Here is a 25,450-nt window from a genome sequence, read left to right on the forward strand (position 1 = left end):
TCATAAACGTTTAGAATCTTGGTTACTAGTCATTGAAAGGCAGAAAGCTACTTGCGAATGAATTATATACAATCATCCGTGATAAGATTGATTTTATTTCAAATCGAGTTCATACTGGAACTTTTCCAATGTGTATTTTTTATAATTCTGAATAAAGAAAAGTATGTAGACAGACATCTTATTTTGTACTAGGACATTTTTTACCGACATGAAAATAATAAAAACGACATATATGTAACGATCGGTCTATGTTTTATTTGGTTTAAAACTTTGGCACAGATAGTAGTATATATAGAAGTGTATTAAACAATATTAGATATATCTCCATCCTAATTTTAATTTATGTTTTAGATATTTTACCCATTTTTGAAGTTCATCTCTTCCAGCTAGGTTCATATTTTCTTGTGGGTCCACGACAAGATCATAAAGTTCTCTACCATGAACCTATAAGTAAAATTATGTGATACTCACTCCCTATAACTTTACCCCCTATAACTTTTTAATTTTTTCAGATAAAAAACGAGATTTGGTATTTTAGTATATAACATAAAATTAGGATTGATTGACGTATTCATATATTTTTTATCACTTCCTGTTTTACCAGAAATGACTACAACTTTTGATTTTTAAATGGTACCTTCAGTATATTTTTACTTTATTCGATAGAATATAACCCTCTGTGAATAGAATTACATAGTGGAAATTGTAACATGCGGCTCATAGCGACAATTTGACTCAAAATACCAAGTGTCTGGTTCCAAATTATTGGTAAAAAAGCTTTTTCCAAATATGCTAATGAGTCACCCTTGTTCCATTTGAAAAAAAAAATAGATTACACTCTAGATTACAATTTAAAATACGATTATTTTAAGCGAGAATGTCAAAAGTTGAGGTACGATATGTCATTCTATTCAGAGTGTCATATTCTATCGATAAAAAAAATACCGAGGATGCCCTTTAAAAATCAAAAGTTGTAGTCATTTCCGGTGAAACAGGAAGTGACTAAAACAATTGAATACGTCAATCAATCATAATTTATGTCATATACTAACACACTAAATCTCCTTTTTTATCTAAAAAAAAATAAAAAAGTTTAGGGGTGAGTCACTTTTGAAACGCATCCGGTATACATATACTATTAAGCTCAAAAATATATAACTTTAGTCTGAAAATATGTGTGAACCACTATGTATATTGACACAAAATATTGTTAAAATATGCGTTATGCTAATTTTTTACGTTTTCTGTTTTTTTTATGTTAATATTTTTTTAAAATGATTGGGGTGAAAATTTACCAGAAACTTTGCTATAGCGCTTTTTCCTCACTCTGTATTTTAGATTTTACCTTTTCCCAATTTGCAGTAAAATTATCAGGATTAAAATCAACCCATTCTGTATATCTAAATCTCCTTGTAATCATCGAGTAGCCCATAATTTTAATGTCACGTAAAATAGGTTTATCACTATTTGGTTTTAATGTTGGGTAAGGTCCAGGTCTCGGATACTGAGTAAACACTGCTGACTTTCCTTTGATCTTCTAAAAATACATGTAGGTATCATAATATAGGGTTATAATAATTTGCATTAAAGTTACTTGTTTTTCTACTGCTTCTAACATGACGGGCAGTAAACTTCTCCCTTCAGTGCATGTATTTAATTTTATATTTTTAGGGCATTTTGTCAAGGGCTCAGCAACTTGAGTCAAATCTACCAAAGTTGGAAAAAGATCGACAAGTTCCGTTAGTGCGTGTATTACAACTTTGTTGTGTGATAATTTAGGAACATGTATGATTAAAGGCACATGCGTGGCTTCCATGAAATTACTAAATTTTGAAAATTCACCGTGTTGTCCAATAGACCATCCTACACAAAACGGGTAATTATCCTTTATTGAAAGTATGGTCTTCAGTAAAACTCTGATTTGAGATTTTTGTAGTGTCTATTAAATTTTAAGCCAAAGCAGTGTAGAAAAATTTCCAAAATCAGTTCAACGGAAATAGGACCCTACAAGTTAACACGCCCCCAATGAATAAGCCACGCCCACTAAGTCACTGGCTTAAAGGGGGAAAAAGAAGTGTTTCAGCTCCATAACAAGAAAAAAATTATTAAAGGAAATGTGAGTCCGAAATCAGAGTTTTACTCATTCTCTTTTATACTAAAGGCTGGCAAAGGTTAGTTTTGGGTCGAGATTTCCGTATGTAAGAAGAGTACAATGCGTTTATAATGTACTGAACAAAGAGAGAACTGTAAAAAGGTTGCCAAACGTATGAAATAAACCCAGAATATGTGCACATTGCTTAGAGACGTGGAAGGGGATACAGCAGATTTGTCGCAGTCGACCGGTCGACCCAATCAGTACCTATGTCAGTACTTAAAATTCTAGGGAAAGGTGTACATCATGCGTTCAGCTTCACGATTTAATTACGTCTCGTGATACTGTATTTGTTTATTTATTAACGAGTCGTTGTAATTTTCTCTATAGCTTCTAAATTTTTAAGTGCAAGTTAGAAACTTGCACTTTTGATAAAAATAAGTGGAATTGAGTTGGTATTCAGTAATTGACAGTGGTCGGGCTATTAGAACTCTGAATTCCAAAATCGATATCTCGAAATCCATTAGAAACAATTGATTGTAGTTTTTTTTCAAAAACTTTCTTAATATTTCTGCTATATTTTCTTCGCAGACTGTATGTGAAAATATTTATAAATAAAAAAATTACATGATTGCTGAAAATTGCTATGCACTAAAAGTAAATGAATGGTTTTTTTGAATGAAAAAAAAAAAAACCTATCGAATTTTTCTTATTTAAACATCTTGTAAAAGATCCGAACTTCAAAATAAAAATAAAGTTTCAATATCTAAAGTAGTTCATGAGTTATCACGTGTTATGTTTAAAAAGTTGAGTTTTTAAATTATCGCAATTACTGACGTTTCCTCGTTATAAAAAATGACACCCTAACGATATCCTTATAATTCCATTTCAGATGCTCAGAAACATATCTAATTATTTTTTGGAAAAAAGTCTTTTCAAAATAAGCGGTTTGCGATCGTGGTTTTACTTTACTTGATAGGGAAAGGCGTACCGGAGAAATATAGCAACGCCGCAAATTTCTCTCACTCCGACTTAATAAGATCCCTATGCGATTTACTTCCACACATGTAAATACCGACCCAAAACTAAGAGTTGCCAGCACGGTATGTGTTTAAATATCTTACCATGATCAGAAGTCAAAACAACAATTGTTTCTTCTAAATTAACCTCGTTTAAAATTTGCCCTATTAGGTCATCTACATACGTTACAGATGCATAGTATGCCTGTTTAATTTTTTTTATATCATTATCTGGAATTGGTCCAAACGGAAAAGATATATTAAGCTTTTTAATGTCGTCCCGAAGTCGAATGTCAGTCCATGGATTCCAAGCGACCTCTGGTAATAGAGATGGTCTAAAGCGATTAACTGGTATCGATATATTTTCCAACGGATGAAAATCTTAAAAGTCATAATTTAAGAGCTCAAATTTTTTCGGAATATTTCAGGGTGGCCCAGTATTCCGAAAGACTATATCGGGTTTCCCATTTAAGATTTTTACTCCAAGATATACGGACAATAATATCACACTTTCTAAAATATTTTATAGTACCTAAATAATATACAGGGTGGTCCGAACTGTATTCCGGAAACTTCGGCAGCATATTCTGCAGATTAAAATAAGTAAAAAAGTTCGTATAAATATATGCCCTACAATGCTTAGTTTCGGAGATGCAGGGTGTAGAAGTTGCTTTTTTTATTTCGATTTTTCCAAGTAATTTCTGAAGTAACGTCAATATGTGGATGAAAATTGGTGTCTGGAAGTTTCTTGACATGAGAAATTTTGATGTCATATGACTCCGATTTGTAGGGGGCGCCACCTACATGTGTTTTAACTGTTTTGAAAAGTAATCACTTTTCGTCCGTACCTGTGTAAAACTACTGAGTGAAAAAATATATATCTCCGTGACTTTTTACCTAAGACTTTTTATCCTTTTTCTCAAGATATTTAGAATGGAAATAGTCAATACACAATATTGACAAAAAATAACCACGTTGAGTAAAAGTAGTTATCTGACTGAAAAAAATAAATTTGAGAAATTTTTATTTTTTTTTAAATTAATCATAAATATTTCTGCGAAAAAATGATGAGAAAACAGTTTCTGTTGAACTTTTGATACAAAAATATTTCAAATTGTTTATTTCAGTCTAATGTTTAATTTATGTCAATGATGACAGATATTAATAATTTCGATTCCAAATATCTCGAGAACCATTATTCGTTACGATTTTTACCAAAAAAAACTTTTCTACGTAAAAAACGTCGTAAATATATATTCTTTTACTCAGTAGTTTTATACAGGTATGGACGAAAAGTTATTATTCTTTAAACCAGTTAAAAAATATGTAGGCGGCGCTCTCTACAAGTAGGAGTCATATTGACATCAAAATCAAATTTCTCATATCAAAAAACTCCCAGTCACCAATTTTCATCCAAATAATGACGTTATTTCAGAAATTATTTGGAAAAATCGAAATAAAAATGAAACTTCTACACCCTGTATCTCCGAAACTAAGTATTTTAGAACATACATTTATACGAACTTTTTTACTTATTTTAATGTGCAGAATATGCTGCCGAAATTTCCGGAATACAATTCGGACCACCATGTAGGTATGTTACCGAGAATGTTACATTATTTTTTTAACTGTGTGCGTATAATATTCTTCCGCTCAGTGCCATAAAATTGCAATTCCAAAAATACTACATTGTAATTCAAAATCTTTACCAAGTTGTCGTACGATGTGATATATTTTAGAATAAAAGTTAAAGAGCTATACCTATAGTTACAAATAGCATTTTTTTAATAGAATAGAAATATTTTTTAAGGGTCTTTTTCAATCAATTTCAGTATAGTACGGTGATAGTACAGGGTGAATCAAATCTAGATGTTTTATTATAATGGTAACTTCATTCAAAATCAATGTTTATGACCAATTTTCTGTTTTACAATAATTATTTTTAGCTGTATTATACAATAAATCATACTTATTAATCTGTCAACTAAATATGTGGAAAAAATCATGAAATTAATAACGTTTTCGATTAGCGCTATTTTTTTTGTGCGGTAGTATTATATTCTTTACTCTTTGGTAGTATTTGTTATTCTTAATTTTAGTCTATTATCTATGTTCCTAATTTCAGGTTTGGTTCGGTTTGGTTTGGATGAGAAGAGTACATCAGAGTACTTTGGAATTTATGGACTTAAAAATACAAATAATAATTCAATATACATGAATTTGCGATATTAGACATTTAAAATGGCTTTTAAGGTACAGAAAATTTAGTCTTAATAATAATCATGGGCATTTTCCGATGATTCTCGGCATATTTTATAAAAAGCCAGGTGAGAATCTCATCAAACAGGAAAACTTATTTTTTTTTGGAATACTGAGTTACCCTGTATAACATTTAAAATACCTAAATAAGAAACAGGAAACTTGAAAGGAATGTGTGGTTTATGTAAACCTACCGCTAGAAAGAACGGCAATGTTTTATTTCTCTCATTTAGAAAACGAATAGCCTCTTTTGTTGACTCTATAAATTTCAAGTATTATTTCAGACTGTTGTAAGTATACAGGATGTTTCAAAAAATATGTGCCATCTCTCGTGGGGAATTCCTCACGTAAAAATAAGATTTATTTTTTATATCAACATAGGTCCGATATTGCTTTGTTTCGTAACTACAGGGGGGGGTTCAATTTTTTTTTTCGATTGATTATTATAATTTTCTTCCAAATTCTTTTAGCGATTCGAATTAAATTTTGACGGTAAAAGATATATGGTTACTGCTACATATTTTAATGCAAAAAGTGTCCAGGGATTTACCACGGACGTGCATATGGGTTATATCACTGGAATATTTTTCTAAAAAATCATGTACGCCACTGTTTTTTTGAAAAATATGCCTGTGATATCCCATATGTACCTGGTATAGTCCTATAAGTCCCTAATGAATCTGTGAACACTTTTTTAGCATTAAAATATGTAGCACTTATAGTAACTTTTACCACAGATTTCAAAAGAAATTTCAAAAGAGAAACTTCAAAAGTTCCTCAAAAGCATTGTTTTTCGTGGTTCCAATTTTCGGAGTTGCGCACTAGTTAGGTTACTAGTTTGCGCACATAGCACGCCCACTTATGGCTTCTAAAATTGTGCACAGCGCCTGACCGGCCTAGTTATGCGCTGTTTAAACGCGAGTTTATTTTTCCGCACAGGAAATTTTACTCGTTTGCTTATCGTCAATCGTCATAAAAAACAATTTTCGTACCATGAATTAGCGACAAGATTTTATCTGTATACATATAGTATACCTAATCTGTGCTTTTCGAATCGCGAAAATCCATAGAGTTAAAAATAAACGAAAATCATTTGGAAGAAAATTTTAATAAGTCAAAAAGAAAATGAAAAATTTAACCCCCCGTAGCTACGAACTACGAAACAACGCAGAATCGGACCTATGTTGATATAAGAACGAGAGATGGCAGGCATAAACACCCGCCCTGTATATATTTTTTGTACCTATATCTGGTAAAGTTTTAAGGGGTTGAAATCTTGTAATTACTGGACAAATTAAATTGGTAGATAAGGTACCATCATTATTAGGACACACTTTGGCATTTTTGAATTTAAAAGTTGCAGGATGAAAAGGTGTTTCACTCCAACTATAAGGCTGATCATCAGAAAAATTTGATGATATTCCTACAAGATAAATATTATAGTGTTTTTGGATGGGTATTGTATTGTTAATCTAAGGGTATTGTCTGTCCAAAGAAGATTATGACAGACGACAAGGATGTCGTCTATCGAAATTATCCTTGATTTGTTGGATAGACAGACTTATTTTATATTTATCTGAACCTGGATGAAAAACTTTTCCAATTGAATGTGTATGATATCCGTTTTCTTTGAATAACTGAGGTATTGTAGTAAAATTTCCTACTGTATCTCTCCAATAACTATAAAAATCATATAAGTGAACAGAATCAGGTCTTCGGCTTGTTAATAATGAATTTCTGCTAGGGGCACAAAGTGCTTGCTACAAAAAAGAAAAAACTTATTGCTGCGAAATATAGTCTGTTCAATGAGTCGAGAGGATTTCGACAAACGACATTCAAAAAATGGCAGACAAATGTCACTATCGGTATTCTCTCGTTGGACAAACTATATATTTTATCAAACCTGGGCATAAGTTGATTTGAAGAGAAAGCTTTGTGAAGACATTTTATCAATATTCGGGCTATAAGCATTATCATCTTTATAGCAACTTAACGCTGGACGCAAATCGTCTAGAATTATAAAAAGGACATTATTTTTACTAGAATCGCATACATGAATGAGGTAAATAATATAAAGTAAAACTTTAAACATTACTGCACGGATTAATTAGATGTTAAATTATTTGATATAGTTTATATTCAATAATAAATAGAAATCTCTGTAGAAATAGAAACATGAGAAACATATGAGAAATGAGAAACATCTAAAATGACTAAAATCCAACTAAAATCTAAGAGAAACATCAATAGATCATACGACCATAGATCTATAGATCATAACCTGTGATCATAACACAGATCATAAAATAGAATAGAATAGACGAACAAACCCGAGATTGTCTTTTGTGTTCTAGATCATATATAATTTATACCGGTAATATCAGTAAGTAGTACCGTAATATGAAGCTAGTAACTCCCTATTAGTAAATTATAAAAAGTAAAAGAAGAGAAATTTAGCTTTTGGCCGTAAAATAAAACGAAGAGGTGTCATTGTCATTATTGTCACTGTCACTAATTTTAAAAGGAGCGTGTCAACAAATTTCTGAAGATTTTTAAGTTTTTTTGTGTAAAAAATCTTTAGGTACTTAGTTATTTAATAGATAATTCCTGTGCAGTTGTTGAATCGCCGTTACCCACCATTCTATTTATTTTAGGAAGAAGGAAGAACAATGGCTCTTCCCTCAAACTACAAACAAGTGGCCATGCAAATGGCTAGTCCGCAAGCATCAAACCGTAAGATAAATTATACCAATATTTTACTTCATTATTTCTTCGCGTATATGTAGATTTTTTATTGTATCATTTAGTTAAGAAAATAAAAGGACTTAGATCCGCTTGCGATCGCATGAGTACAATTTTTAAGTGGACCTCTTTTATTTGCAATCTCCAAAGTATTCAGTTCTGTTAGGAAATGTTTTATTTATTTTTTAAGGGCATGTTAGATTAATATTTGATTCTATATTAATTTTATATATAAGCTAAACGACAATGATGTGTATTGATGTACTATTTGGTTTTAAAATAGTATTAGTTTTTAAGTCGATACATATCATTAAAAGTTTTGTAGACTAGTGCTGATGATATGCTTTGTTTGTGTTTGTTGTTCAGATTTGATGTCGGCTGGCGCTCCCATGACTTTCAACATATTGAAAGGTAACTGCCTATATACTATCAACTACTTAATATTAACGATAAGAAATTTATTTTGTACAGCTTATTACATTTAATTTAAGTTGCTTTGCTCTAGCTTAGATATTTACTCAAAATGAAGTTTAGCTAAAATATAACTATATATTTTTTATTAACCTCCAGTATATTTTTATTTTAAAAATTAGAGCCTTGCATATTGTTTTCAGTAGTTTTATAAATTAAAAAAAAGTTATTGTGTGTCTATAATTTTGGTAAGTTTAAATGTGTTTTATTGCATGATTTGGGTAGTTTCAACTATATTTTGGAATCTATTAAAACATCTATTTTTCTTATAGAGAGATTAAGAGCATCTGGTAGTTCAAGTTCATCATCATCAGTAAGTTTTTGAAGTAATGATATTTTTTTTACATTTATAATTTGTGTCATTGTTTATATAGAAAGAGACAAATCCGTTTGTTTCTACACCTAATGGAAATCCAGGATTTGTCCCCCAAAAAGTTGGTACAGGAAAGGCTGTAAGTTTTTTTGTATACTTAATCAGTAGAAAATATATCTACTTGTTTTAATATCTCAGAAAACTGAAGCAAAAATCCTGAAACCACCCAAGGCGCCAGAAAAACCTTTAATGCCCTACATGAGGTATAGTAGAAAAGTATGGGATGCAGTGAAGGCCCAGAATGCTGATTTAAAACTATGGGAAATTGGAAAAATTATTGGTCAAATGTGGAGGGATCTGCCGGAGGATGAAAAACAAGAATTCATTGAGGAATATGAAATAGAGAAGGTCTTTTTATTTTGAAAAGTATTTCTACTGTTGTCAATTGAAATTGATTTTTTTTAGGTTGAATATGAGAAATCTTTAAAAACTTATCATAGTTCGCCAGCTTATCAAGCATATATTGTTGCAAAGAATCGTGGGAAATCAGGTAAGAAGTGTCATTATATTATTAAATTGTGTTCTTTGACTTACTTTGTAATCTGTTATGCACAGGGTTGGATAACGACACATAGAAAATTAATTTTCTATGTGTATGTAGAAAAGTGCGTAGAAAATGTACAATATAGAAAATACTGTAGAGAATATAAAATTCTCTACCTACCCAACCCTGGTTAAGCATAATAATTCTGTGTTTATTGTCTGTAACCAAACATAATTTTAGCTGCTCAAGGTACCGATGGAGATAGCCATGAAAGAAGTTCTGGATCCTCAAAACAGGCTGCTGATAGAAGAATTGAAATTCAGCCAGCAGAAGATGAAGATGGTGAATAATACTGATGCGTCGATGGCTATAACAATATTTATTCACATATTTTTATTCTTAGATCAAGACGATGGGTACTCAGTGAAACACTTAGCTTATGCTCGATACTTGAGGAACCACCGGCTCATCAACGAAATTTTTTCCGAGTCTGTCGTTCCGGACGTAAGATCGGTAGTCACGACTGGTCGTATGCAAGTATTGAAGAGGCAAGTTCAGTCACTGACTATGCATCAAAAAAAGCTAGAGGCCGAGCTGCAACAAATCGAGGAAAAGTTCGAAGCTAAGAAACGGAAATTCATAGAGAGCAGTGACCAGTTTCAAGAAGAATTAAAAAAAGTAAACTTTAATTACACTTTGCGCCTTATCTTATGCTGATCTACACAATGAACCAGTGTTTCCAACTGGTATTTTCACTCCCACTACTACTCTGCGGGGAATTATACATAGGGATACTCCAATGTTTTATTTTTTATGAATTAAATATTTTCTGCATATTTTTTTGTTTAGTAATTTGGCCATAAAATTTTCATCCTAATAATACAATATGATCGGAAAAAAACGGCGTCAGCGATGGCTATGAAATCGAGATCGCTGTCATTTTATATGTATAATTATATGTATAGGGAACGTCATTGATGTCCATTTCCAAACCAACTGGACTCCTTTTTTTTTCGACCATATGGTACTATAACTCTTTTAAATCTCAATCTAAAATACTATAACGCCGAAATCTATACATAGTGGTTTCTGAAATATGACCTTTAGACTCAATTTTCTGCACCATTTAAACTCTCTCGCAATTGGAAAATTGGATATCACTGGTTATATTTTATAGTAAGTACATATTATATGTTAGTGATTTCATCAAAACCAATCATGTTAAAATATTATGTTAAATTTCTCAGAATTTACAGGGCGAGTCAAAACTATTACATTAAATAGGGTATTCTTTATTTTATACTATAAAGCATTCCACTAAAAAGTCTACCATTTTAGTTTAAGATCGTATTTGAATTACTCCCTATATCTATGAAAATATTATTAGTGTGCGCTGCTTTACCACCATATGTGAAAGCTTTCTTGGAACACTGCGTTACCCTGTATAAAAATTATTCTATTATCACAAGAAAAATATAAGGCCTAAGGCCGGTATTATACTATAAAATTTCTTTGAGAATATAAGTGTATTATACAATATTTTATAAAATATTGTATACCGGGTGCGTCTCAAAAGCGGCTCACCCCTATAACTTTTTTATTTATTCAGATAAAAAATTGAGATTTGGTATGTTAATATATGACATAAATTAGGATTGATTTACATATTCAATTGTTTTCTGTCGCTTTCTGTTTCGCCGGAAATGACTGCAACTTTTGATTTTTAAATAGTACCCTCGGTTTTTTGTTGCTTTATTCGATAGAAAATGATACTCTGAATAGAATGACATATCATATGGCAATGACATTTTCGAATATGGTTTATTTGAAATTGCAACATGCGATTCATAAAGACAATTTGACTCAAAATACCAAGTGTGTGGTACCAAATTATTCGTAAAAAATGCTTTTTCCTAATATGCTAATGAGCCACCCTCGTTCCATTTGAAAAAAATGAGATATGATTAAAAATACGATTTGGGCATCTTTGAACCAGCCCGGACAAGACACGAATAACATTAGACGATCAAATCTATTTTTCCAAGGCTCCTTGACTAAATATTAGTGTCTTTAACACAGCCATGGCACTCTAGATTGAAATTTAAAATTCAATTTTGTTTTAAATAAAATGTCAAAAGTTGACATATGATATGTCATTTTATTCAGAATGTCATTTTCTATCAAATAAAGTAAAAAAATACCCAGGGTGCCATTTAAAAATCAAAAGTTGTAGTCATTTCCGGCGGAACAGAAAGTGACAGAAAACAATTGAATACGTCAATCAATCCTAATTTATGTCATGTACTAATATACCAAATCTCGTTTTTTTATCTGAAAAAATAAAAAAGTTATAGGGGTGAGCCACTTATAGTATACTGTCAATCTTCTCATGAAATATCTTTTATAAAAGATATTTGATGAAAAATTTGACAGTGTAATTTACAACATTTTTAAAAAATATTCTTCATAAGATATCTTTTAAATAAAATCTTTAACAAAAAACTTTTATCGTATAATACCGGCCTAATACAAAAGGGAGAAGAAACAAAGTAACCGCCTCAATCTAATACTGTCTAGAAAAAAAAATCATTCAACTCATTATAATAGAAAAAAAGTATGTATCTCTGATAACACAACTAATAAGAAAGATGGTACTTAATTTCGAAAGCTATTTACAATATGTAGTGTAAAACAAGTATTATTATTATTAGTTAAAATCGTGTTTAAAACAGTAAAAAATCATTTAAATCAAAGGAACAGAAAAAAATTGGCGCCGGGAGGCACGTATAGCCGCCCATACTAAAATATATTAATATTTCAAAACCGACTTTGATTTTGATGTTATTACAAAATTTGTTGCAAATATTATTATTAATATTAAATTGAAAACAGCGTTTCTCTAGCTACTGTAATTTTGGAGTTACGATTTTTCAAAATTTTTAACCCCCTCCCATACCCCCTTACCAACCCCCCACCACCACAAAATCTAATGGCCAGATTCTCGGGTGCCACAGTATTTTTGTGCCAAATTTGGTTTAAATCGGTTTAGCGGTTTTTGAATTATCGTGTTACAGACGGACAGACAGACAGACACCATGAAAATATTTTGTATTTAGGTCATTTATGACCCAAATAACTCATTTTGAGTGAAATTAAAAAAAAAATTCCCGATCTTAATAGCCTACCATACCTGTTGGTATGGTCGGCTAATAAAAATACGTTTTTTATAAAAATATTTTTTTTAACCCTGTAGTTTATAAATTTCAAAATAGTTTTATTGATCTCCAACAACTGAGGTTTTCTTATCATCTGCATGTTTTATAAAAAAAAATATTGAATTGAAAATATCAAATAGTAAATATTGTTGTGAAGTCTTTTTGCAACATTGGGTATAAAATGACGTTATAGCAAGGACTTAGCATATTTTGCAAATTTCAAACAGGTATGTTTTAACTAAAACGTCTGATTATATTTCAGCATTGTAAGCCAGCCGTTGACGACGACGCATTTGTTAAAATGGTGGAAAAACAGTATGAAGTTCTTAAAAAGGAGAGATTGAAGGTGCAGGATGAACCTAAAAGACCTGGTCAGAACGGTTCCGCAGAGTCAATAAGTCTGATGTCCCAGCAAAATGGTCATGAGGAACAAGAAGAACCGATGGACACGACGCCTTCTCAACCTACGCCTAGCTTAAATGGCAGTAACCATCCCGATAAAGCAGAATTTCAGGCCGGACCTCAGCAAGCACCCTCTAGCGGACATTTGCAGGCGCCCCCTAGCGGACATCCGCCACCGGTTGTTGCAGAACATCCTCCGCCTCATACAGCTGTTCCTGTCGTTCCGAGTAATGTTGCGCCTCAGATTTCTTCTGCGCATGTTCCATCGCCGGTAAGAAAAGTTTTAAAATGATTAACTATATTTTTTATAATATTTATAAACTATTATATAACGTGGTTTTTAACGATATTGGTTTGGTTTATTGTAAAATTTTGTAATTTGTTCATTGTGAATATCACTGACTATGAACAAACCAAAATGAACGTGTAAAAAAGCAGTAATGCCAAAAATTATTTTGAACTGAAACTTCATAATGCGCGATGGGAGTAACAATTCAAGGCCGTGACAAATTAATTTTTTTTCTCTTCTTAAATACATTTAAGCGTTAAAAAAGATTTCAGTTAACGTTTTCTTTTTGCTGCCAGGGCTAATCTGGACTTTGTTTACGCGGAATCCGAACCGCGGTCCTCGGCCATATCATGGTCAATGGCCTACCGACTTGGCAAGTGTCTAAATCGACTCTTACTCACGAGATATCCGATCTCATCCGGCCTCGAACCGGCGTGAATGAGCAGTGTGTGTCAATAGATTTTACACTTTTGCCTTTTTTTTGGACAACAGGACGATACACAGTTTCGAACCGGTCACCCGTCCATCCACTAGTATTGCCTTACGTCGCTTAACTTCGGTGTTCTAATGGGAACCGGTGTTTCGACGTAGCTGGGCCGTTGCCCTATTTAAGCATTAATATTATTAGACATTTACATAAAAGTGTGTATTTTGGGTGGTATTCCACAAAATCTGTAGGCTCTTGAGGAAACAGAAAATGAAATATCACTTTTTCGAACGTGTCCTTCAAATCCTCCAATTTAATAGCTCTTAGTAAGAAGTTTCACTTCAAATACGCGAAATTATGACCGAAATAATTGAAAGTATAGGTTGAAAAGAAAGCAATGCTATTTCATCCTCATATTATTTTTTTATAAACTAAAAAAAGTTGCCTATCTCTAGTTATGGTATGATTGACTGGAATCCTGCAATGCCCCTTTTTACCTGTTGTAATACGTTTATAATTTTATTTTAAGTTGATTTTTTTCTTAAAGATCGCTAGGTGTTAATAAAAAACAATAAACAAATTCAAACAAAAAAAAATTGAACTCTAAAGTTAATTTTATTTATTAAAATAAAACAGCTTTTGAGATTTTTGCTTTATATAGAATTATAACCTATATAATATATGTGAGATGTTACTGTTAGCACAGATTATACAGATTATAAACTTTGTTTTTTCTTTATTGTTTTTCGTGGTTCCAATTTTCGGAATCGGGCACTAGTTAGGTTAAAATATGGATTCCATCTTTTCCAATATTAAAGAACCTATAAAGAGGCTTAGGTTTACAGCAGATGACGACTTAGCCCTTCTAAGAGAATTTGTTGCTAAACCCACTGGCAGAGGTTGAACAATAAAGCACTGGAAATAAACACTTTAGCCCTTTAGTTTTAAAATACCTAGTAAACAAAACAATTTCAAAGTTAGGTTAAGTTTAAATAGCGGACGCGACGCGAACAGAATCCTTTCCGATCCGATAACAATAAATGAAGAGAGATTAACCTCACGTAAAGGAAATAACACCTGGCCTTATTAACGTCCATGCACACTATTCGGTTTAGCGATATCTCTCTATTACGATGTTTATTGTTATTTTACGCGAGTTTATTTTTTCGCACAGGAAATTTTACTCGTTTGCACATCGTCATAAAAAACAATTTTCGTACCACGAATTAGGGACAATATTTTTATCTGTATACTTCTTATAGGACACCTAATCTGTGCTGTTAGTTTTCAGTTATTATATTTGCGTCAATTATTTATTTTGAAATATGTTCAGCAGCCTCCACCAGCTGCAGGAACACATTCAGGACATCCACCGCATGGTCCACCTTCACAGAATCCAATGATGCCTCCTTCTCAACCCTATCCTCAGCAGTATCCTCCTCAAGGTAAGTGATTTATAAAAAATTATAACACAACACTGCCTTAACAGAAAGACAGCTCTGACATAATAAATCATCAAACAAAGCATAAAGAAACGCGCTTCGACTTTGAACAGTTTTTTATTACTTTTTTAAGTGTTTTTGTAACTTTTTTGCTATACAAAACAGTTTCTCTGTATCTCCCCACTCTATATGCATGCTGACTATCGTGCAGTTGTCTATATAGATGATTTTTTCAACATGTTTGTCCACTACTTTCTCCACCGTTTTTAGTCTGAATGATGTGAGACTAATAAACTAATAGGCCTAAACGATTGAGAGTTGGACCAGTCAGTTTTGCCTATTTTGGGTATGAACGTTACTTTTGCTCTTCCCCAGATGGTTGGTATATTCCATCGGTATATCCCATCACTGAGCTGCTTCCTGTAATGTTTAACAGATGGTGTGTAGGTATTTCCTGGCCCTTCTTTAAAAGGGTAGGGAAAAATCCCATCTACCCCTGCTGCTTTATAAGGCTGAAAGATGTCAATGACCTCTATCATCGCGACCTTACAGATATATTGTGTCCCCCTTTCTTGAGTTATGATGAGTTCATACAGTCTGAGGGATGGGTTGGTTTGATTGATTTATTGAACAAAAGTCAGTATCTGAGATGCGTTTACAGAGGTTAGTACTACATATCCAATATCACTCGTACCAAAGTATATGGCATGAATGGTTGTCGTCTCGGCGCACTCACTGATGAGGTGTTCTGATAGTTCACCATTTTCCTCACAGAATCTGGATTCGCCATTGTTTCCTAGCTTCAGTGTACTGAGGTTTTTGTTGAGGAGGCAGTGTCCTGTTAAACACCCCCCAACTAAACACCGATACTGAAAAAGTAGCGATGTCGACTAGCAGTCTAATGAATATTATTGTTAATGATTGTTATTATTTTCAAACATCAAATATATGAATTTTTATAGGAGCTCCCGTTCCTTCGCAACAAGGTGTTCCTTTACCTGCTCGGCCTCCGCCTCATTCGGGTTATGGATACGCGGCTCCGCCGCAAGGAGCGCCCGGATACCCACCGCCTCAGCAACAGGGATATCCACCGGCTCAGTATCCCGGTTACGGCCATTATCCGCCACAGGGGTATCCGCAGTATCCGCCCCACGGACAGGGAAGGCCGCATCCGTATCCTGGACCTCATGAAGGGGGTCCACAGGGAGAGAATCTACCACCTCCAAGCGGTTATGATAGTCCGTCGGGGCATAGCGATGCAGGAGGCATGGAGGGTGAAGATAAAGGTAACGTTTAATAATATGTAAACATTTTTTTTTAGATGACAAATAGTGTCCTAAAGTGAAAAACCATTCAGATACTTTATAATTTTTGTTTCTGACTTTTTTTTCGATAGTTCTGAAGAAAAATGAGAATTTTGAAAACATTTTGAACAAAAAGAAGAAAATTAAAATTGGGTACAAATAGGTATTATGAACCCTTCTTTTCAAATCCCAAACTCCCAATTTTGACTTCTAGTTTTAAAATTTGTTTTAAAAATGTTAGGAAAAATTACATGCCAAGAACTATATACAGGGTGTGATTGTCGTTATTTCAGGGTGGTCCGAATTGTATTCCGGAAACATCGGCAGAATATTCTGCAGATAAAAATAAGTAACAAAGTTTGTATAAATGTATGTTCTAAAATGCTTAGTTTCAGCGATACAGGGTGTAGAAATTTTTATTTCAATTTTTTCCAAATAATTTCTGAAGTAACGTTAATATTTGAATGAAAATTGGTGTCTGGAAGTTTTTTGACATGAGAAATTTGATTTTGATGTCAATATGAATCCCACTTGTAGAGGGCGCCACCTACATATTTTTTAACTGGTTTAAAGAGTAATCACTTTTCGACGCTTTTTACGTAGGAATGGTCTCTTGGTAAAAGTCGTTCCGAGTAAAGGTTGATTCTCACTATACCTTCCATATCAGCTCCCTTCTGTTTCCCTTCCGTTTACATAAAATATATTATATCATGTAAATGAATAGGACAATGTACACTATCCGTTCCGTTTTCCCTTCCGTTCCATATCCTTTCCTTCCGTACCTTTTTTGGCGGATGGACTGAAGCGTATCGGAAACAGCGTTGTCAAGTTCTTACATTTGTACCAGCGCTGTTAAAATTTTGCTGATTAAATCTTATTACCTTTTTCAAAAGATACAAATTTTTAAAATAAAATCTTTGTAATGATATAAATTTTACAATAAAAAGTATGGAACTGATACGGAACGGAAGCTTACGTATAGCGTCCATACAATAAAAATATGGAACGGATATGGAATGGAAACGGAAGGTATAGTGAGAATCAACCTTAATAGTTCTTGAGATAATGGGAATCGAAATTATCAATACGTCGTCATTAACATAAATTATACATGTTGACTAAATAGTTTCATTAGACTGAAATCATAAATTTGAAATGTTTTTGTGTCAAAAGTTCAACAGAAACTGTTTTATCATCATTTTTTAGCAGAAAAATTTATGAATAATTTAAAAAAATAAAAATTTCTCGAATTTATTTTTTCAGTCAAATAACCAACTACTCAATGTGTTTATTTTTTGTCAGTAATGGCATGTATTGACTATTTCCATTCTAAATGTCTTAAGAACGGTTGTTCGTATCGATTTTTACCAAAATACATTTTTTACGTAAAAAGTAACAGAGAAGTATATTTTTTTTTCACTCAGTAGTTTTATAAAAGTATGGACGAAAAGTTGTGACTCTTCAAAATAGTTAAAACACATGTAGGTGGCACCCCCTACAAATGGGAGTCATATTGACATCAAAATCAAATTTCTCATGTCAAAAAACTCCCAGACACCAATTTTCATCCAAATATTGTCGTTATTTCAGAAATTATTTGGAAAAAATCGTAATAAAAATGAAACTTACACCCTGTATCTCCGAAACTAAGCATTTTAGGACATACATTTATATAAACTTTTTTACTTATTTTTATCTGCAGAATATGCTGCCGAAGTTTCCGGAATACAGTTCGGACCACCCTGTATATAGTTCATATCAAATAAACTTTTAGTCACGTGATTAAGCTTGACTTTTAGACAGTGTGTCAAAACAAATGCGAAAAACTTCAAGGGGTGATTCCTTCTTCAAAATAAAGGGTAGTTTGCTTCATAAACGTTGGGTCAAAAGTCAACCATTAGGGAGATATTGCGGTACAAAGATGGCGGAAAATAATGTTTTTATTTTTTATCTTGAAAACGAAAAGAGATAGACTAATAAAATTTTATGGAAGCATTACTGTTATGAAAACACACTTTCTGGTAATTTTTTCACTTTTTTAAAATGAGTGGAAGGGGTTGAAATAAACTACCCCTATCATTCTTGTTACGAAATTTAAAGAAAAATCTTATCAGACACATGCAAAAAAATTAATTTGGATAGTTTAGTTTGTTTAGAAACTTTTTATCTCTTGTATTTTTTTGATAAAACTCACCGATTTGAAATTAAAAAATAAAATGTAAAGCATTACATGTCAGGACAAAAAACATTTTCTGATAAAGAATCTAGTGGGCTGCTGTAATTTTTGAGGAAAAAATCTAGTCGGCCGCTGTTACTTTTTTAGGATGTTCCTAATATTATTTTATTTGACATTACTCTACTGCAATACGTTATTATCTAGATGATTATTATTATCGTTATTATCACTAGATTCTTAATCTAAAAATGTTTTTTGTCCTGACATGTAATGCTTTTACATTTTATTTTTAATTTCCAATCGGTGAGTTTTATCAAAAACACAAGAGAGGTAAAAGTTTCTAAACAAACTAAACTATCCAAATTAAAGCATTTGCATGTGTTTGATAAGATTTTTCTTTAAATTTCGTTAACAAGAATGATAGGAGTAGTTTATTTCAACCCCTTCCACTCATTTTAAAAAAGTAAAAAAATTACCTGAAAGTGTGTTTTCATAACAGTAATGCTTCCATAAAATTTCATTAGTCTATCTCTTTTCGTTTTCAAGATAAAAAATAAAAACATAATTTTTCCGCCATCTTTGTACCGCGATATCTCCCTAATGGTTGACTTTTGACCCAACGTTTATAAAGCAAACTACCCTTTATTTTGAACAAGGAATCACCCCCTAAAGTTTTTCGCATTTGTTTTGAAACACCCTGTATATTTCTTTTAATCAAAATATTTTAGAAAACAAAAATAAATTAATTATAAATATATGGACAATTATTATTTACATCAACAAAACGCACACTCCTTAACTAACCTCCTGTTCAAAATATTCTAATAAAGTTGCGATGAGTTTTTTACGGTTATTAAGCTATCTTGTACACTTCGCACTAAAAGAGATTCTACAATGTTCGACTGCAAGGTCTGCATTTAATTGTTGCTCAATTAAATATAGAAATCGAATTAAATATAGGAATCGATATTTCGTGAATTTAGTGCACAAAAAAACTCAAGGGAGCGCTTCTTTTACTTTCATTTCATAACATATAAGTCAAAATTCTAAAGGGGGATGTTTTGTGAATTCTTAATATTTTTAATATTTTTAGGATTTATATTCTCTCTTCAGTTTGTGTTGGTTTATAAACTTTTAGCATTAGTTTCAGTAGTGTCGTTTACTTTTAACCATATATGCTTATTTTTAGGATTCAAAAAAGAAGTTGGTAGTGAAAAGGAAAAAGACGACAGCCAGTAAAAGAAATCTCGATATATTTAGTTTAGGAGTTAAGGAGGTAAAACATAGAATATTTGTTTTTTTGTAAAAATTGTGTGGTATATTGATTGATTCTTGTTTAAAAGAATTACATCTTTATTTAAATGTGTATACCGCCAAAACCAGTAATTATTTAATTTAAGAAAAATATATACACTTATTAAATTTTAAAATTCATTTATATACAAATGTTGTAGGTGTATTTTTATTTTAAATGAATATGACACATGAACTACTTTAGTATATACCTTGATATAATCACTGGCGTAATATGAGTTTCCAAGATATTAAAGAATAAAGTGATTTTTCTAGAATAAAGGTGTCTGTATTTTTTTATTAACTTATACTTTAATGCAGACGGTAACTTGAAACATATGACTCACAAGGGAATATATACAAATAAAACTTAAGGTTTAATAATTTATTTATTACATTAAATTTAAAATTACATGGCCACAAAACATTAATCGTATCTACTAAACTAACCTAACAAAACGTTATCTCACAGAAAAAGGATAAAGTGATTTAAGGTAATCTTTATTTTATAAATACGAAATTTTCTCAGCACATAAAACACCTTTTCTTAAAGATTATGCCTTGCAAAATGTGATTTCTCAATCTTCTTTTTCTTCTGTACACATTAAGCTACATTTATTCATAAATTTAAAGCTTGAAAAACTTAAGGGTACTGATTGACTCTTTTTTGGAAAATTTTTGATATGAAATAGCTACTGAACAACGAAAAAGAGAAGGATTTTATGAAATCAAACAGTACGTTACTTGCTTATTATTTACAAAATTCTAGGTATTAATAGAAAATTAAAGCTGAAAACACCGATTTTATCTATCTTTAATAGAACCATCTACAGTTCAATTAAAAATAGATGCGCGTCTTCGATAATCATAGCAGTAAGTGTTAACGACGCTTGGAGGTACGTATCCGTCATCGGTCTGCGGTCAAACTACCTTATATACTCTCAATTTGAATCTACCATAGCTGCCCATAGGAAGACTCAATGACCAGATACTGTACCTTAAAGGTCGTGTTATATTTTCAATACTAAGTGAATTATAATTGAGCCTTGAGCTAACTTCAAAGAGCAATGTTAGGAAATATTTTCAGCAAAAATTGAGTATTCTTGGGAGTTTTGTTGTTTTGTGAACATCTAGATAGCAGCTTGTGGTGCTTGGTGAGGTTAGAAATTTGAAAGAATATTTTATTTGAACTATTCAATAACAGAAATTTGGCAAACAATGCATATGCATGTATTTTATGCATATTTATTTATTTATAGTACATCATACCTTAACTAAAACAATAAGCATCTGCTTAAAACAAACTAAATATATGGAAATAAACTAAATTTTGACAATAGTAATCAACAGAAAACAGCAACTTTATAGAAATTTTACTAATTCAGAAAGTCCTTTCTTATTGCTTGTTTTTAAATAATTTTAACTTAACCCATGCTGTATTCTAAAAGAGTCAGCTGATTTCTGACACTGATGTTTAAAAAAAAATAAAATATAATTTCCCCCAAGAATTTTGCCATTTTCCAAGCATTTTTCTTATCATTATCTAAACAATTTTTTCTGCGTGCAGAATTTATATTGTCCAGATTATTGGATAGTCAAAGTAAATATCCATTCCAAATTCTAAACTAACTAAAATGGTACTGACTTGTATTAGTGATGTTAATGAACGGGAAGGCATATAACGTGTGCCCTTTCAAGTTAGCTATCAACTCGATCTATCACCTAAAATATAATAATGTGGTAGGAAAATTGGTTAAACTTGTAACAAAAATAATACTTTGTACAAAAGCTGTCAAGTAACATGCAGTTACGATCTAAATTTATTAGGTATAATATGGAGGGTACCATATAAGTCTAGCTGCTATATGTTATATTGTAAAGATACACTCTTCTTTTTTGATCTGTAATTGAGATGTCAATCGCTACACCACTTTCGTTCAGTGTATAATTACAATACGCCTAAAGGTTACATTATTTTAAAAACATTGGACTGTCATATGCAAAAATTATTACTTTTTCTATTTTACGATTTTCATAATTCCCAAAATATTTATATATAGTTTGTTTTTTTGCATATGTCGAATTATTATTATCAAGTTGCATTAAGAGTATTTAAGTACAAATATTCTAAGAACTAACGATCTAGATTAGATAAAAAAAAACAAAAACAATTAATTGGAATGATTCAATACCACGTGGATTAAAGGGGACTCGACAGATCCTCGATAATATTTATGGTTGTTGGAAAAGAGTATGGTTTGGTAACATGTCGAGGCCGCCGCTAACCGCTAAATCAATAAAATATAATCTGAAAATTCAACACATAAAAACCACAGATACGTAAACATATTGCTTCGAAAAGAATTTCCTACTGAAACTAGACGGAACGGAAATGAAGAGAGGTATGTGTGATCGTAAACAAGTGTAATTGAGCAGGCGATGATAATACTTTTTGATTTTCTAATGTTGCTCTACTTCGCTAATCGATCTTTTACGCGATGTTTATCTGACTTTGGATTATTTCTTCCTACACATATTCAGGTTTTAATTTAATAGTTATTTTTAATATTGGATACTATTTTCTAATGTATGCACAATCAGGTCTTTTACTTTGTTTTAACAGATTGATATTTTGGGTGAAGTTTTTTTTACTTGAAATCACTTTCAAAAAAAAACAAAAAAAGCATCCAGTATATAGAAGCCTCCCCAAACACAAAATCATAAAAATTTCTCGCTCGCGGAAATGCATCATTCTCTTTTTTCCGACTATCGAATAACTGAAATCAGTTACATGAAAACGTGTTCCTACTTTATATTCTAAACACTTTTCTTGGGCAGGTATGAACTTAACCTAGTAGAGTAACCTAGTAACCTGTAATTTAGACATCAATACTGTACCGAAAAAAAACGAAAATAAATAAAAATAAAGCAACAAACCAAAACAATCAAACTTCTTCAATCAACAAATCTTAAAAAACAGTTCATTGTCATGATGTCATGTTAAGGTGAAGTTAATTTTCCAATTACCCAGTCGGACGAGAAATAAGTTGTCCATTTCATGCTACAAAGATGAAAGAAAAATACCAAATAGATTTCGTAAATGTTGACAGAGGAAAAAAGTGGTAGACTCGCAATAATTAAGCAAGACCGAACGTTACAAATCTATTTCAATAATTCCACTTATATGTAGGCTAGACTCCAGACTATAGAGCAAAAATGATACGAAAACGTTATTTTACGAACAGCCTAATTACACTCGTTTACGGTTGTACGTTATTAAGAAACACAGTATTTGAACCTAGGTGACTGGGTCGCTCCTTCGCGCGCCTCTTATTCCTTCACCTCGAAGTACTTGTAGGTTGGGTTCTCGTAGCCGTTGATCTGCATGTTGGCCACGTGCCGTTCCTCGGGCGTCGCCGCCTGGTCCACCTCGACGAAGCCCTGGCTCTGAGGGGAGCGGGCCGAGCGACGCTTGACCACCGCGACTGCCACCACGATGGCCGCCATCAGGGCCATGCCGGCGAACGCCAGAGTAAAGTAGACGCTACTGCCGTCTTTGCGGCCGTACATTTCGCGACGAATGGAGAATGTCTGGAAAGGAAATCAATTTTGAGTACTGCAACATGACCGGTAATTCTGCCTTAATAAGAGCGCAGACCAATAATTCTATAACAGCCAAAATAGTAACAGTCAAAATATTATGTCACTGAGTATTATGTCATCATATGCAGTTATGAAGGATCCCTTAATGAGGAACTAATTATACTAAAGGCTGGCAAAGGTTAGTCTTGGGTCGAGATTTCCGTATGTAAGGAGAGTATAATGCGTTTATAATGTACTGAACAAAGTGAGAACAGTAAACACATTGCCAAACGTATGAAATAAACCCAGAAACTGTGCGAATTGCTAAGAGACGTGGAAGGGGATATAGCAGATATGTCGCAGTCGACTGGTCAACCGGATCAACCCAATCAGTACCTCTGTCAGTACTTAAGAGTTCCAGGGAAAGGTGTACATCATGCGTTCAGCTTCACGATTTAATTATGTCTCGTGATACTTTATTTGTTTATTTATTAACGAGTCGTTGTAATTTTCCCTATAGCTTGAAAATGTTTAAGTGTAAGTTAGAAATACTTGCATTTTTGGTAAATTAAGTGGAATTGAGTTGGTGTTCGACAGTGTCGCGCTATTAGAACTCTAAATTCAAAAGTCGATATCTCGAAATCTATTAGTAATAATTGATTGTAGTTTTTTTCAAAAACTTTCGTAACATTTCTGCTACATAGTAACATTTCTTCTTCATAGACGGTATGTGAAAATCTTTATAAATAAAAAGTTATACGATTGCTGAAAATTGCTATTCACTAAAAGTAAATGGATGGGTTGTTTAAAATTTTTGAATGGAAAAAACAACCTTATCGAATTTTTCTTATAAACATATTGTAAAAGATCCGATCTTCAAAATAAAAAAAGTTTCAATATCTAAAGTCGTTCTTAAGCTATGGCGTGTTATGTGTTAAAATGTTGAGTTTTTAAATTACCGCGATTACTGACGTTTTCTCGTTATTAAAAAAATGGATACCCTAATGATATCCTTATAATTCCATTTCAGATGCTCAGAAACATAACAAGATTTTATCTAGTTATCTTTTATTTTACTTGATAGGGAAAGGCGTACCGGCAACGTCGCAACAGCACACCGTCGCATTTCTCTCACTCCGACTTAATAGGATCCCTATGCGATTTACTTCCACACATGTAAATACCGACCCAAAAGAAACAGTTGCCAGCACGGTATTAAAATATGCTTTATAACTGCAAAGAATTCTAAAGGCGGACTCTGACGACTCGTGTACTTGGCAAGTATTTTTTTATTGGCATACAGGGTCTGGCGAGAATGCGGCGTAGTTCGTATAACAAATAACTTAGAAATTCTGTATAGATGCCCGACAAACCATGTATACCCTGTATACCAATTACAAATGTTTGTCAAGTACACGAGTCGTGAGAATGCGCCATAAGACTCGGGACAATATTATATCGAAATGTAAGGAGGCTCACTGGTGCGCCAGTCTGAGGAAAATGTCTTTCTTGACGATTCAATATACCGATCTGGCCATCAAAACTGCGTGGTCTGGATTTTAACGTGTAAAGCTTGATTTTCATGGATCCGTTATCCGACGATACGAAATATTAATTTTATTGGTTGAATTTAAAACCTTCGATTGGTTAGATAGCTAGCAACGTTTTCAAGAGAGAATTTTAAGAAAGCTGGTTCTTTAATATATCTTTTGATATGCTCTCCTGTACAGAGTGCGGATCGTGTGGCTGCCGGTAGACGTTGCGTTTACTACTGCGCATTATATCTGTTTCCAACATCCGTTCACTACTGCGCATCACAAATCCGTCCTGTATTTCAGGAACTAAGTACGCTGAGACAAACATATGTGTAGCATATTTAG

General features: G+C 32.5%; 3 protein-coding genes across 5 annotated transcripts in view; 1 reads left to right on the forward strand and 2 right to left on the reverse strand.

Annotated features, from left to right (window-relative positions):
• Positions 1 to 231: 231 nt before the first annotated feature.
• On the reverse strand, positions 232 to 7,623 carry LOC115874731 (iduronate 2-sulfatase). Its single transcript, XM_030889998.1, has 8 exons — positions 7,274 to 7,623; positions 6,953 to 7,130; positions 6,614 to 6,793; positions 5,513 to 5,629; positions 3,217 to 3,492; positions 1,595 to 1,863; positions 1,346 to 1,537; positions 232 to 444 (listed from the first exon to the last, which is right to left on the reverse strand). The coding sequence occupies exons 1-8, from the start codon at positions 7,460 to 7,462 to the stop codon at positions 313 to 315; spliced, it is 1,533 nt and encodes a 510-aa protein (XP_030745858.1). The 5' UTR covers positions 7,463 to 7,623; the 3' UTR covers positions 232 to 312.
• Positions 7,624 to 7,849: 226 nt separating this feature from the next.
• Positions 7,850 to 20,266, forward strand: LOC115874732 (SWI/SNF-related matrix-associated actin-dependent regulator of chromatin subfamily E member 1). Of its 3 annotated transcripts, none has more exons than XM_030890000.1 (13): positions 7,850 to 7,951; positions 8,025 to 8,103; positions 8,479 to 8,523; positions 8,856 to 8,896; positions 8,958 to 9,035; positions 9,095 to 9,304; positions 9,362 to 9,446; positions 9,681 to 9,782; positions 9,844 to 10,118; positions 12,918 to 13,328; positions 15,107 to 15,218; positions 16,178 to 16,501; positions 19,885 to 20,266. In XM_030890000.1, the coding sequence occupies exons 2-13, from the start codon at positions 8,040 to 8,042 to the stop codon at positions 19,932 to 19,934; spliced, it is 1,797 nt and encodes a 598-aa protein (XP_030745860.1). In that variant the 5' UTR covers positions 7,850 to 7,951; positions 8,025 to 8,039; the 3' UTR covers positions 19,935 to 20,266. The 3 variants fall into 3 exon arrangements, with proteins under 3 accessions (XP_030745860.1, XP_030745861.1, XP_030745862.1); XM_030890001.1 differs by having other exon boundaries at positions 15,110 to 15,218; XM_030890002.1 differs by lacking the exon at positions 8,479 to 8,523.
• A 1,217-nt stretch (positions 20,267 to 21,483) lies between these two features.
• Positions 21,484 to 25,450, reverse strand: part of LOC115874733 (amyloid-beta-like protein) — a 298,193-nt gene continuing 294,226 nt past the window's right edge. The window contains exon 10 of the mRNA XM_030890003.1: positions 21,484 to 23,579. Within this exon, the coding sequence (XP_030745863.1) occupies positions 23,319 to 23,579 (261 nt within the window). The 3' untranslated portion in view covers positions 21,484 to 23,318. The remainder of the gene's footprint in view (positions 23,580 to 25,450) is intronic.

Source organism: Sitophilus oryzae, unplaced genomic scaffold, assembly GCF_002938485.1.
Source record: "Sitophilus oryzae breed Bouriz unplaced genomic scaffold, Soryzae_2.0 scaffold_1297_pilon_pilon, whole genome shotgun sequence".
In the NCBI taxonomy this organism is placed as follows: Eukaryota; Metazoa; Arthropoda; class Insecta; order Coleoptera; family Curculionidae; genus Sitophilus; species Sitophilus oryzae.

Excerpts from the sequence above, each read along its gene's own strand:
- LOC115874732 (XM_030890000.1), top strand. The coding sequence starts at position 8,040 with ATGGCTCTTCCCTCAAACTACAAACAAGTGGCCATGCAAATGGCTAGT. Across the intron at positions 8,897-8,957 it reads GTTCAAGTTCATCATCATCA|AAAGAGACAAATCCGTTTGT; the intron begins GTAAGTTTTTGA and ends TTGTTTATATAG. Across the intron at positions 13,329-15,106 it reads CTGCGCATGTTCCATCGCCG|CAGCCTCCACCAGCTGCAGG; the intron begins GTAAGAAAAGTT and ends AAATATGTTCAG.
- LOC115874731 (XM_030889998.1), bottom strand. The coding sequence starts at position 7,462 with ATGTTTAAAGTTTTACTTTATATTATTTACCTCATTCATGTATGCGAT. Across the intron at positions 7,131-7,273 it reads TCAAATCAACTTATGCCCAG|CAAGCACTTTGTGCCCCTAG; the intron begins GTTTGATAAAAT and ends TCTTTTTTGTAG. Across the intron at positions 445-1,345 it reads TTACTGCAAATTGGGAAAAG|GTTCATGGTAGAGAACTTTA; the intron begins GTAAAATCTAAA and ends TTTTACTTATAG.